Raw genomic sequence first — 15026 nt, 5'->3', positions numbered from 1 at the left:
TCGCATCATGAGCAAACTACTGAACATTTCCTTTCAGGACTATATCATTTATGTACAAATTAAACAGCAACGGTCCCAGGACTGCACCTTGGGGCACATTACTAGTCACCCTCTATATACTACTATTTGATCTCTGTCTAGCAAACCCTGTTATCCACTTAACAAATCATATCCATCACAATTTGTTCTAATTTGCATAACAGAGTTCCATGTGGTATTCTGTCAAATGCCCTTGCAGAATTGAGCAAAATCATCGTGTAGCAATTTCGGTTGTTCAAATCAGCTGTTATTATATATTAATAAATTAGTATATTACTATTACTAAGGCATGATCAATCCTTCACAAAGCCATGTTGAGCCTCATATACTATCATATTTTATCTAGCTAATCTTGAATTCTATTTTTTAGCAATTTTTCTACTACTTATGCCACTATGCCTGAGATACTGATTGGTCTATAATTTGTTACTTTAGTCTTTGGATCTCCCATATGCAAAGAAAAATTACCCTCTTTCCACTCCCTTGCAGCTCTACCAGAGCTGAGACTTAAATTAGAAAACCTAGTCAAAGGCATTGCCAATTTTCTTGCACATTCTTGCAAAACCCTAGCTGATATATTCAGTTGTAGGTGAATTAGCCGATCTCATACGGTCGTAACAAGGTATTTTCTCGTCACACGCTGGATGAAAAACTCGGGTTTTTCATCCAGCGTAAAGACAAATTCTGCTTTAAAAACACACTCAATTTACAGACAAATTAATACTGTTGTTGGTGATGATGGGCGATAGATGGTGTTGATGGTAGTAGCGTCGTAGTTGGAGAATTAATTAGTAGTTGAGAGGATGAGATGTAATAGCGAAGTAGAGTAGATTGCCCTCCCTCGATGAGTCTTTGAACTCCCTGGAAGTGCCACGTAATAATAATAATAATAATATCCCATATAATCCCGCATGAATTTAGATTGAGATTTTGCAATATCCTAAGACGTGCAGTTCATTCACATCTCTTCTCACATTAGTGTCAGTCACGTAGGTTATATCCTTGCAAAGTGGTCACTCAGTAACTCATCTAGTTTATCTGCTTCTGTCTCCTTGTGACCATCATCACTCATTAAGTTTAATCTTCCATAATCATTCTTCCTCTTACTTTCTACATAACGTAAGAACTCTTTGGGATTTCCTTTGGCCTATTTGGCTAGATTCTTCTCATAATCTGATCTTTCCTGCCATGATAGTCACCTTTCTTGCCTGAGCTTTGTATCTTCATCGGTTTGCTGGTCATCTTTTTATAAAACCTTAGATCATCCATCTAAGTTGTACCCGATTAACCCTCGTTATCCTAGGTATGGAGTTTAATACCTACAGTTTAATACCTTCCTTCAGATGACCCTAAATTATTTAATACCTACAGTTTAATACCTTCCTTCAGATGACCCTAAATTATGTTCCATGCAGTAGTAACATCCTTACCCTGCCGTGTTTTATGCCATGGTACAGATTTAATTTCTTCCTAAGGATGTCATAATCACCTGTCTTGTAGTTCCACAAATACCCCTTTTGATAGACTATTCCTCATGTTTTACGATTTACCAAGTGAAGGCTGCAAGGTCACTTTCACCGATTGGAGGCAATGTTGTCACCTTGTTTATGGATAAGTCTTCTGATCTTATGACCAGGTCCAATAGTCTTCCACCACTAATTCCTTTCTTCACATGCTGCCTTAAATAATTATCTCTCACCAGGTGTATCAATTCTATTTCCTTCCTACCACGTGATCTTTCTTCGTTTTATTCTATATGTCCATGGTTGAAGTCCCCCGTAATTATCACCGGACCTATACTCCTACAAATTTGCAATGCATGTCTTCGAGATCGTCTATGGAACTCCCTAGCCTATAGCAACAACCAACTGTATATTTTGTCTTACTTGTCTTAATCTCACACCAGACTGCTTCAGATGAACAACCACGCTCCCGCCTGTCTCCTATCTTTTTGAATTTAATCTTATTTCCTGGATGTATGTTTTCGTGTGGTCTCACTGATGCGACTTCGAACAAAGTGAAAACCGGTCTTAGCAATTCCTGTTCTCCTAATGGTTTTTCATTATGGGATAATTAGGTAACTTATCTGAAGCCAATAGCTTATATATATATTTATAAGCGTAAATGATGTCTTTTTTGTTTTAGTTGTGAAGGTTCTTCACGAGCAACTTTGCTTCTCGTGACGAACTGTATATGATGATTTATCACTACAGTAGTCAACACTGTCATTTTTTGTTCCTAACTTTAGCCAGTATTATTATTTTGCAAAATGATATCTTATAATTTCTATAGTTCAGATTTTCTGCGTTGAGGTGTTTAAATCCTGTTCCAGAGAGCAATCGCCATTTTCCTGCATTACAAAATAGTGTCAAATCAAATGGCCACTGGATGCAGTTAGAAGAGCGACATAAAATGTACTTTCAAAGGAAAAGTCCTGACTCATGTCAGGATTCTTTATATTTGTGATTTATAACTAAATGTATATTATTAGATCTCATAAGGGAGCTGCAGGGTTTTCTTCGCGGACACGGCATTTTCTTCAGCGACCTGGTCAAATCGTAGAAAATACAATTAATAGATAAATACTGTATAACAGTAGATAGTGTAATGCCAAATGTGGTCTGTGTATTGTACAGTAGACTTCTCCGATAAGTCCTAGAGCTCCACGGAGGTGCTTTACCTGTTATATTAATAACAATAATTTTTTTTAATTTATTATTTTTTTATTACATTACATGCATTTGATTACATATGATACAACATTACTTACATTTGTATACATATGATAATTACATTACATACATTTGTATAAATATGATACATACATTTGTTTACATGTGATATGTACATTACATACATTTGTTTACATGTGATATGTACATTACATGCATTATATTACATATGATATATACTTTTTTTTTAAATCTTGGATGAGATGTAATTTCTCAGCTTTCATCCTCGAAGCTTATTTTGTAAGCTTATCTGAGGATGACACTAGTTGGTTATTATTTATTGGTTTGTTTGCTGTTTTGGGAAGCTACGATATCTGTGATTGAGAAATTCACGCACGCGCGCGCGCGCGCACACACACACACACATAACTTGAAATGTATTAATGTGTCACTGAACTGGAAGCCTGAACGAATATATTGTGTTTCATTAAGTTTGTATGGTATTTTGGGTGCGTGTTTCTTGTTCATAGTATGTCCTCAGAGCTCTTTTCAGGCTATTGTAGTTTGTAAGGTTTCTGTATTCAAAAGGTAATTTGTTTATCATGTCTGGTATGTAAAAGTTTCGGGTGGACTTTCCGTAATGATTATTGTATTTATATGTGATATAATTAGCCTGTGGTCTTGTTATACAGTATGTATTTCTGACTGTCCTGTAGTTGGCATCGAAATAATGTTTTAGCAAACCTGCATAGTGACATAAATGTTTTGCTGTGTTTTTTGTGTTCTTTTGTTTTCAGTGTTTTGTGTTCTGACATTGTAGTGTATATAAACTGATTTGATCGTCGGCTTGTCGAGAGCTTCGGAAAAGATGAGTAGTATTTTGTGTTAACGTTGGCAATTTTACTAGAATTTTAAGTAGTATTGTTTGCTTTTTGTTTCTTGGTGTGCCTGTGCAATTTTTGTGTGTTTTCTTTTATTTTAAGTATTATTTTTAAGATAAGATAGCATACATATGACACCGATAAAAAAAAAAATGGCGGCCAGGACGCCATGTTTGTTTAAGAGTTTTTGACGTAAACGAATTTATGCAATGTGCTGTCTGTGAGATGTATGCTTTGCGAAGAGCGGTGGGAGTCTGGTTAGAGGGTGATAGTGGAGTTAATATGTGAAGAAAGTGTAAGGACAATGAGGATCTCAAGCGTGTTTGGGGGTGGCGAGAGGGATATCGTTAACCATAGTCAGAATGTAGAAAATGGCGGTGTGATAGAGAATTGCGTGGTAGTGCCAGATAGGTGTGAGAGCGTCGTTGAAAGTGTAAATGAAGGTAGAAACACAGAAAGAATGGATGATTTGATTGATAATGGAAATGGTGAGATAAATGCGAGTAGTGAAATTGCCCGTTCCAGCGGTACACAGAGCAAAAAGGCAACCGGAGCGTATGGAAAAATGTGTGCTGAACGTAACGACTAATAAACGGCGAAAGTCTGTTAAGAAAAATAAGAGAATGTTCGTAAATGTCAACAAAATGAAGGAGCGAGTGCTGTATGGGGATTCGCTGTTAAGAGGTGTGATAGTTGAGAGTTTGACGAAGTCGTACCAGCCGGTTGCGAACATAAAGGACATCAGCGAATCTATTCGAGTGCAAAAATAGAGGGTGAAAGATATGATAATCGTGGCAGGAACAAGTGATTTGAATGAGGACAAAATGGAAATGATAGAGGATATGAGGGAATTACTTGAGATAGCAAAAGAGAAAAGTGAGAGAGTTAGGATGGTGAGTATTTTACCGCGGTATGACAGTGAAATGTTTAGGAGGGCCATAATTGCCAAAGACTTTATGCGTGGATTATGCATGGAGAGTGGTGTGTAATTTGTGGATGTGTGGAGTGAGTTCGATGGGCGAAAGGAATTATATAAGATAGATGGGTTACATTTGAATGGAGTTGGTGTATGGAGGCTTGAAAAAGTGTTGATGAATAATGTGAAAGTGAATGTACAGACTCAGGGAAACTAGATTTATTAAGAGGGTGGGGGGAGTAGTTATGAGGACTTTAGGGAGGCAGTTGAGTGTATGAATGAGTATATTATGCCCGAGCGAGTACGAAGGACAATAAATCAGAATGGGATAGTTAGTATAAGGCATCAAAGTAGGGATGGGACAAATGGGCTTCTGCAATTCATGTACACTAATGCCAGGAGTATTAGGAACAAGAAGAAAGAGTTTTTGGCCTTGGTTGACACTTCCAGGCCACAGGTTGTTGGTATTAGTGAAACATGGCTGACAGAAGATGATAAAGCAAGTGGGACTGAATGCGACAGGTATAGCGTGTTCAGGAGTGACAGGGTGAATAAAAAGTGGGGAGGAGTGTTATTGATGATAGCTGATGAGTTGCAGCCAAGGAGTATAGAAGTTGAACTGCAGGATAGAGAAAAGAGCACATTTGAGGCCATTTGGTGTGAGATTGTGGTTAGCAGAACAAAATATACAATTGGGTGCTGCTATAGACCAGGTGATAGAATAGATATTGGAGATAGTATGCATAAGCAAATAGAAGAAATGAGTGGAAGGAGGGTAATTATTATGGGTGATTTCAATTATGGTAACATTGACAGGAAAGAGGAGAGGGCACATGGGAGGAAGGAATTGGATTTTATGCAGTTATTAAGGGACAACTATCTGCAGCAGCATGTAGTGGAAAATATCAGGGGGAAGAGAGTACTTGACCTAGTAATTGCAACTGAGAATATGGCTGTAACGAACAGGACCATGTTGCCACCAATTCGTGAGAGTGACCATAAGGTCATGACTTAGGAGGTGGCTAAAGGAGTGGAATTTACAATTAAGACAGGGTACATGTGGAATTACAAGGCTGGTAAGTATGACAAGCTTAGGTGTGTGCTTAGTTCAGTGCCATGGCATGTGTGGAATGAGTTCGATGCAAGGGCTGGATGTTGATAGTGCATGGAAGGTGGTCAAGAAGTGTTTGCAGGAGGCAATGGTTGATTGTATTGCAAGAGTCCGAATAATAAATCAAGTAGGGATTAAATGGATGAATAACACTATTAAGCTTGAGCTGCAAAAAAATTAAAAGTGTTCTAGAGGGAATTTAAGGAGAAAGGTGATCTGCAGGCGCAGGAACAGTATAAAGCTCAGGCCAGGATGGTAACAAGGGTGGTAAGAAAAGCAAAAGCGGATTACGAAAGAAAATTGGCCATGCAGGCTAAAGAGAGTCCCAAACAGTTTTTTCAATATGTTGCAAGTAAAAGGAAAAATGTTCATGGTAGAATGATCTTAAAAATGCTGAGGTTAGGGAGGTAACCGAATCAGTCGAAATAATGGAATTACTGAGCGAGCACTTTGCAAGAGTATATCATCCAAGTGGTGACATTGTGGGAATGGAAGAACCAGCAGCTTATACTGGAATTATGATGAATGAACTAGAGGTAACTAGTCTATTACAGAACCTCAATGTCAATATATCTGTGGGATTGGATGGTATACCAGCTCGTGTCGTACGTGAGGCGGCTAAAGAATTGTCAGTGCCCTTGACCATTTTGTTTAATTTGCGCCTCAGGTCGAGGTCAGTCCCAAGGGGGTGGAAAGAGGGGAAAATAGTTCTACTGCATAAAGGGGGTTCCAGGGCTGCTGTTGAAAATTAGTGGCCAATCAGCATAACAGGAATCATTATCAAGGTCTTGGAGAAAATAGTCAAGAGGAAAATACAAGATTGGATAGAAGAAAATGGGATACTGTATCGGGGACAGCATGGTTTTGTGAAGGGTAGGTCATGCCTCAGTAACTTGCTCACGTATTATAACACAGTGACGGCTGAACTGGATAAGGGTAATGGGTTTATAGTGATTCTACTGGATCTTGCTAAGGCCTTTGACAGGATACCACATGGAATTCTAATCAGTAAATTGCAGCATATGGGGATGGATATAGGGTTGGTGAGATGGATAGGAGGGTGGTTGGCAGAGAGATATCAGAGAGTGGTTTAGTCAGGAGTAGAATCCACAAGACGGCCTGTGACTAGTGGTGTGCCACAAGGATCTGTTCTTGGACCACTGCTGTTTAATTTGTTCATTAATGATATAGGAAAGGATCTGAAAGGAACAGTTAATTTGTTTGCAGATGATGCAAAGTTGGGTAGGGCAATAGTGAATGCAGATGACGTAAAAATTTTGCAAGATGATTTGGATAGATTGGAGGTCTGGGCGAAGGTGAATGGATGTCAATTTAATGTGGCAAAATGTAAGATTATACATTTTTGGGTGAAAAGATTAGCAGCAGATTACTATATTGGTGGAACTGTACTCCAGAAAATTGATGAGGCACGAGATTTAGGAGAGTTGCTGGATAAGGAGTTGAAGTTTAAGGGACACATTGCAAAAGTGGCCAAATCAGCTCATCAAATCACTTGGTTGCTGAAGAATACATTGAAAAGCAGGTTATTGTTCCTCTGTATCGAGCATTGATAAGACCCCATCTCGACTACTGTGCCCAGATTTGGTCACCTAGGTTTCTTCTTGATGGGGAGGAGGTGGAGAGGATCCAGATACAAGTGGCCAAGATGATAGCAGGTCTGTGGAATGAACCTTATGAGAACAGGTTGAGGATTTGCGGGTTGCAAAAATTGGTTGATAGGCAGAGGAGGGGAGATATGATTGAGACATTCAAATTACTGAAGGGTTTCTATAAAATTAATTCAGAAGATATTTTTGAGAACAGGGCTGGTCGTGGGAGGACTAGGGGACATCCATGGAAACTGGGCAAAAGTGTGGTTTGTAAAGTTGTTAGAGCTGGGTTCTTTACTTGTAGAGTGGTGAATGAATGGAATGCGCTCCCAGAGTCTGTGGTGAATGCTGTGACAGTGGATGAGTTTAAGGCGAGGTATGATAGATACTGTATGAATGTAGAATTGTTGTGATGAATATGATTTGGGGCCTCTCCTGATGAGTCTAATGACTCCCTGGAGTTGCCCGTAATAATAATAATAATAATAATAAAGTCGTTATTGTCTCTTTGTTCCCAAAAGATCAGTTTTATCATTGATATTATTTCTTGAAAATTCTCATGTTACTCCTCTTAGAAAAGTATTATTTTTAGGGCTATTTCTGCCTGTTTTCGTTTAGGAATGTCACTTTGGGGAACACTCCTAAAGGAAAACAGGCAGAAATAGCCGTAAAAATAATCAGTTTTATCATTTTGTACTGTAACGACATTAATCTGTTTAGTTTGTAGGGTGCACAGAAAGCATATGTTGTTATAGCGTATCTTAGTATATTTTGGCATAGTGCTTTGTATATTAGTGTTTTTTTGGCATGTGGGAACTATGTCTAATACTTTGTTGTGTAGATGGTTTATGTGGCTATTCCAGTTCATATCTGCATCAAAGTAAATTCCAAGTTATCGTATTGTTTCAATCTTAGTGATTGTGGTGGTTTTGTTGTTCTGTGTGTTTTTTATGTTGGAGAGTGGATGTTGGATGGTTATATATATATTTGTTTTCAACTGGTCGAGTCAGTAGATTTCCGAGTATCATCAATTTTGTCTTATCTGGGTTTAGGTGTATGGAGTTTTTTGTGAGCCAGTCTGTGATCAGATTTATGTCATCTTTCATATTTCTTTGGGCTATGCTTGCGTTATTATGGATCGATATTATAGCTGTATCGTCTGCGTATTGGAATATCTTACCTTTGAATAGTAGCTGATTAATATCGTGCGTGTAAATGTTGTTTAGGTTTGGGGAAAGTACAACTCCCTGTGACATTCCACAGGCTCCTGGTAGCTCTATATTTCGGTTTGACTCGATACGTGTGATATGCTTTCTATTTTGGAGGTAGTTTCTAAATCGCCTGTGCAGAGGCCCGTCTATTCCAACATGCCTCAGCTTTTCTGACAAGGTTTGATGTGTGAGTGAATCAAATGCTTTAGTTAGATCAATAAAGACTACCATGGCAATTTTGTTTTTGTCTAAGGCAGTATTAATTACGTCTGTAACGTCTTCCATGAGAGATGTTGTTCCCTTATTTTTCTGAAAAGCATATTGTGTTTTGAGGATAATATGAAAGGTCTCTGTATATGCTGTGGGTTTCTTCAATACGATCTGCTCCATAATTTCATTGATGATTGGTAATGTTGCTATGGGTCTGTAATTGCTGATTAAATTTCTTTTTCCATGTTTGTAAATGGGTGTGATTATGGCGGTATTTAGCATGCTTGGTATCGGTCCTGTTTTAAATATTTTATTTATTAATTTTACTTTCCAACATAATTCCAACATGCCTCAGCTTTTCTAACAAGGTTTGATGTGTGTGTGTGTATATCAAATGCTTTAGTTAGATCAATAAAGACTACCATGGCAATTTTTTTTTTGTCTAAGGCAGTATTAATTACGTCTGTAACGTCTTACATGAGAGATGTTGTTCCCTTATTTTTCTGAAAACCATATTATGTTTTGGGGATAATATGAAAGGTCTCTGTATATGCTGCGAGTTTCTTCAGTACGATACGCTCCATAATTTGATAATTATACTTATTGATAATTGATAATTTTGATTATTATTGATAATTATACTTATAATTATAATTGTAATTAATGATAAGTCGATTAGTAAAAATAATAAAATGGAATAAAAATTTACATGAAGGTATTAAACTTTCTCCTACAGTGAATTTAAACACTCCTTTTTGCCGACGATCAAATAATAATTAAAATTCTGAAAATAACTTACAGAAAGCTATTTTAGATCTAAATGAGATATCCAAAGATATCCAATTCTGTTGATATGATAATATCAACAGAAAAATCAAAAACTATGGCCTTTAAAGGACAAGATCCAGCAAGAACTAAAATAGTAATAGATAAGATCTTAGAACAGGTGAATTCATTTAACTACCTAGGATGTATGATCACATAAGAAAATGAAAAAGATATAAACGTAAAAATTGCGAAATATTTAAAAATAACAGGTGTAATTCACCCTATATTAAACCAAACCTAGTTCAAAAACAAACCAGACTAAAAGTATACAATGCATTAGCCCTGCCAGTCTTAATGTATGGAAACGAAATCTGGACAATAAAACAAAAAGACAAAGATTAGTAACAGCAGAAATGAAGTTTATGAGAAAAACTGCAAAGTATACCCTATTTGAATGCAAAAGAAACGAAGAAATTATGAAAGAATTAAACCAAGAATCAGTAATAGAAAAAAATTAAAAAATATAAACATAAATGGATGGAACACGTTCAAAGAATGAAGACAGAAAGATTACCAAAACAAGTCTTAAAGTACAAGCCATTAGGAAAAAGAAAACCGGGACGTCCTCTTAAATGATTCAACGATGACTTCTAAGGCCGGAACAGGCCATACAAGGCCTAATTCCTTGATACGCATGATATTGATGATGATTAATTTTAGTAGGATAGGACCTAAGCTAGTTGCATGTTACTTGATATCCTTAGGTCTGATACCATCAATTCCCGAGCCTTTGTTTAGTTTGATTTGATGTACTACAGAGAGAAGTTCTGTTTCTTTTATGGTTGGGAACCATAATGTCTGTTTTGATTGTGATCTAAGTGGAGGATCACGTTTTGTGATTAGGGGAATATTTCCGTGCAGGTCTTGGATGGAGTCTGCAAAGTATTGGTTAAAGTCATTTGCTAGTTGTTGGATAGATTTTGCGTCTTTAATGAAGCTGTGTTTTATGATTTCGGAGGTGGTGGTATTAGAAGCACAATCTAGCATATCTTTGTTCATATGCCAGGTTTGTTTCATGTTGTTTTGTGCAGAAATTAATTTGTCTCTGTAGTAGTTTCTTTTTGCATTTCTTATTTGTGTTGTAAGGCGATTCCTTGTTATCTTATATTCAGTTTTTAAAGCTAGGATATTTGGATATCACTTTAATTCTTTCCATAGAGCGTCCTTTCTGTGTATTTCTAGGATTACGTTTTGTGTTATCCAAGGATTTTGGGTTGTTTTTGAACGAATTCTGACTTTCTTTGCGAGGACTACATGGATAGCGTGCTAGATATTGTACAGTGTTGTTTTTTGTTTTGCAATATTTGTTTATGTCACCGATTATCATTAGGTATTCAGTTGAGAGCAAAAATACTACTACTACTAATAATAATAATAATGTGTAGTAGTAGGAAGAAGGTGTATTCGCCGAAGAGAGGAACATTTTCCAACCCTTTCGTCTGCCAGTTCCCGAGTTATACGATCTCGGAAAAGCTGGTGTTCTTTCGGAAAATCGATCGTAGAATCCACACTATTTCAGACAAATAGTATTCTGTGTTTGGGTTGGAGACAACGAGATGGTGGCACTTGCCCTCCTCTCTTCACCGGTGACGTGTAGAATTAGTGATAATATTGAGCTTTATCCCTGACTGGCTAGGGGCTGAGATTGAAATCCTCACCCAAGTCTTTAAAATTTAGATAAGCCTAAATTATCCTCACCTACTTCCTATATAAGGTGGCCAGATGTACCCCATTTGGGGATATAATATCCCATTTACTGAGTTATATTTATAAAATACCCCGTTTATAAAATCTTAAATGGAGTACGAAAAATATACCTTTTCGGTGTTTCGGATATAATATCCATTTTTCAGTTTTCTGTATTAAATAAATAAATATTGGCTATTGCCTTTACTGTAAATGCCACGAAGTAAGCAAAATGTAAATGCTACAAATCATATATTACCAAGTTTAGGTGATTATATAATAAAAAAATTAGCCGCAGGTAAATATTTTGTTGAAATGCATTCTCAAAGACTCGAAAAACAACTTTGTATCTTATTTATATAGATCGTTATAGGATATTTATATTATGCTTACTTTGTAATGCTCGGCACCTGTCACATGCCCGACACGAGGGGAGAGTACGGGCTCCCGCGGTCACTACTTGAGAACTTTTTTATTTCATTGTAGTAAAGTAAGGCAATAAATTCTATAAATACTACTTTAACCATTTTCACAGAATGTCCTCTTCATCGTCATCAAATACGGAAGAAGAAAAAATACAGAGCTTAAATCAAGAGGAAAAAAAGAAGATAAAACATCAGAATTATTTCAACGAGGAGTGGAGAAAACTTATGCCTGGGTGATTAAAGGAAGAACTGTTGGTAAAGCGAAATGTTTATGGTGCAATTGTGAATTTTCCATAATAAATGGAGGTGTTTATGACCTTAAAAAGCACATGCTAAGTAATAAGCATAAAAAAGGGAAAGTATTAGATAGTAATCCAACTTTAAATTCATTTTTTAGTTTCTCGACGTCATCATTAGTTTCGGCTGAAGAACAAAAGACTGTTGCCGCCGAAGCTACGTTTGCCTATCACACAGTGAAACATGCGCATAGCTATCGTCATCGGACTGCATGAGTTCATTATTCAAAACATTATTTAGTGATTCAAAAATAGCTTCTCAATAGACATGCGCACGAACAAAAATATCTAAAATAAGAAAATCAGCCATTTTCAATCGCAACAGATTCAATTGCTTCAAATAAAGGAAACATTAAAATGTTTCCTTTAATGTGTAGATATTTTTCTAAATCCAGTGGAGGAGTTGAAACAAAACTTTTGAGTTTATTTAACAGCCAGTCAGAAAGTTCAAAGGATATTTCACTTTGCTTACTTCAAAAGTCGAAGGAGGTGAATTTAAATCCTTAGAAAGGAAGTTATTTCAATTGTTAGTTTTTGCAGTGATAATGCTAATATACATTTTATTATTATTACCGACAACACCAGGGAGTCGAAAGACTCATCGAGGGAGGTCACCTACTGTACAGCTCTCTGTCTCCACCACTCAATCCACCATCTACATCCCACCACCACTACTAGTATTTTTCAAAGACAATCACAAACATTCATGCCCATGGCGGGATTCAAACCCTCAGCCTTTTGGCTGGAGAGCGGATACGCTAACCACTCGGCCAATCAGGCCAGCTTATTAAAAAAATTTAATAAGGATTATAGATATGGGGTGTCTTTGCCTGTCTTACACAATGCAACAAGAAAAGCTACAGGCTGTTTAGAAGTTGATGTAGAATGTGTAATTTTAAAAACATATAGTGAATTTAGTTCACATAGTAAAAGGTTAGAAAATTTAAAAGAAAATTATGAATTTTGCGACCTAGAATATTCAGATCTAATGCATCATGTTCCTACAAGATGGTTGTCACTCCTTCCAGCAGTAGATAGGCTAAACAAAAATTTTGAACGAGTGAAAAACTATTTTCTATCTTTGGAAAGACGTCCACCTATTTTACGAGATTTTGTTAGCTGAACGAATTAGCTGAAGTCTACCTTTCTTTCTTTTCAAATGCAGCAACCTGTGTCCAAAACGTAATTTGTAATCTAGAGCAGGATGGTCCAATTATAATAGAACTATTTAACCTAATGGCCAATCTAAGAAACTCTCTACATTCTAAATTAAATGATCATTTTTAGGGATTCGTTGCTATACAAAAATTGAAATCTTATCGCAAACCAGTAGTGATAAATGTGTTTAAGAAAAGAGCAGAATTTTCAGAAAACTTTAATTCAGTATATTGAAAAAAGATTTAGTTTTGAAAATAATAAGTATGAGTATCTTAATATATTCAAATTACATGAAGTGGCACATTTTGATCTTTTCTTAAAAGTTATAGATTTATTTAAAATTTCCAATATTAATATTGATTTGCTATATGAAGAGTACTGTTAAAATCGTTCCATAAAAATATTGACACAAAAGAACTAAAAAATATCACAGATATTTGGATAAAATTTTTAAATGCATACGATGTACCTAATATTGAAAAAAAATATTAATTTTGTGTTTGCTTTGCCTCACTCAAATGCAATGAGTGAGCGAGTATTTAGCTTAACGTTCAACTCTTGGATAAAGGATAGGAACAGATTAGGCCTAAAACCATTAACAATATGTCATGCAAAGAATTTTATGCACTTGTATTAAAAAATGAAAAATTACTAAAAGAAATCCGCTCGAATAAAAAATATTGTTAGGTAAATACTTCTCTTTTGATAAAATAAATCAGGTTTACTGAATTTATATTGTAAATGATTATGCAAAGCATATCATGAGAATATTTCTAAAAGTTTACATTAGTGTTCATAACTTCCAAAATAAAATATTTAAATTTTATTTAAAGACTTGCTATGAATTTGACTAATTGTATCAAAATTTGACCAACTCTGTGTTTCATGCATTTGTATATTGTGAAAATCTACAAATATAGAAATAAAATAATCTTATTATAATCGTTCGTTCTTTATGTTTGATAGTGCGATTATCCCCAAGGCCAACATGAATACCCCAAAACCTAATCATGAATACCCCAAATCCTTACCATGAATACCCCAAAATCTACGTATGATGCCCCAAAACCAAAATTTTAATCTGGTCACCCTATTCCTATAGGAAATAAAATTCATTAGCGGATTTTTTTTTTTTTTTAATAATAGACACTTTAGTCACTCTTAGTCATTGTTATCCCTCGGAAGTGTTTTTTCCTACACTATTATAAAAATGGTAATTAATATTTTGTCATTATGTCTAGATATCCACATGAGGATTCTAATTTTTGGGGAATTCCTAAATCTGGAAGCTTGTCTGTTGTAACCGCTCATACTCTTTCCTTCCCCCATCCTATTCTCTTATTAGTATACAGTATATGTACTTGCTCTAGTCGTTAATTCTTGTTACTTTACAATACTGAACTTGGAAAATATTTTCTATACAGATGTCGCTAGTTAGTCTGTTATGGTGACAGTCTATGTTCCGCATGTATTTGGATTTAGTCCAGGGATTTTGTTATTTTATTTATTATTATTATATTTTGTTCGTAAATGATGTTACTGGTAGTTGGAAGCTGAATTATTTATTTTTAAAATGGTATTAGTTTTTTAAATGTTCCGTAATGTCGTACGTTTATTTTACTCACGTTTTTTCGTGTCGGCACGTTCTGTAGATTTAGGAAGTAAGATGGAAACAGATGTAAACCGATGCGACAGCGACATTGTCCATAAATCTGTTGAAGAGTCCCCAATCTTAAAAGAATATTCGAATAGTTACGTTGGATTAGACAGTCAAGAAATTACAATAGATAAAACACCATATACAACTGTTGCTGAAGGACAAGCTGAAGTACTCTTTCCGAGTACTCATGATGTGTTTTATAATCCTGTTCAAGAATTTAATAGAGATGTGAGGTAAGTAAAGGACTTCAATGAACTAACTTCTCAACAGTCAAAGAAAACAAAACTTTGTTAACATTGTTACCAAAAATACTTTTGTCTACC

At 35.8% G+C, this 15026-nt stretch overlaps 1 protein-coding gene across 2 annotated transcripts in view; it reads left to right on the top strand.

Annotated features, from left to right (window-relative positions):
* The first annotated feature begins 14473 nt into the window (after positions 1–14473).
* The window catches only part of Trm1 (tRNA methyltransferase 1), a 182111-nt gene continuing 181558 nt past the window's right edge, over positions 14474–15026 (top strand). The window contains exon 1 of one of the 2 annotated variants that reach the window (XM_090390569.1): positions 14474–14936. In XM_090390569.1, coding sequence (XP_090246695.1) covers positions 14635–14936 — 302 coding nt within the window. In that variant the 5' untranslated portion in view covers positions 14474–14634. The remainder of the gene's footprint in view (positions 14937–15026) is intronic. The other variant, XM_090390568.1, reaches the window with a different exon arrangement.

This window comes from Typopeltis vanoorti, chromosome 3 (genome assembly GCF_054136105.1).
Source record: "Typopeltis vanoorti isolate ZY-2024b chromosome 3, IOZ_Tvanoo_1.0, whole genome shotgun sequence".
Lineage (NCBI taxonomy): Eukaryota > Metazoa > Arthropoda > Arachnida > Uropygi > Thelyphonidae > Typopeltis > Typopeltis vanoorti.
This window is presented reverse-complemented; position numbering and strand designations above follow the sequence as displayed.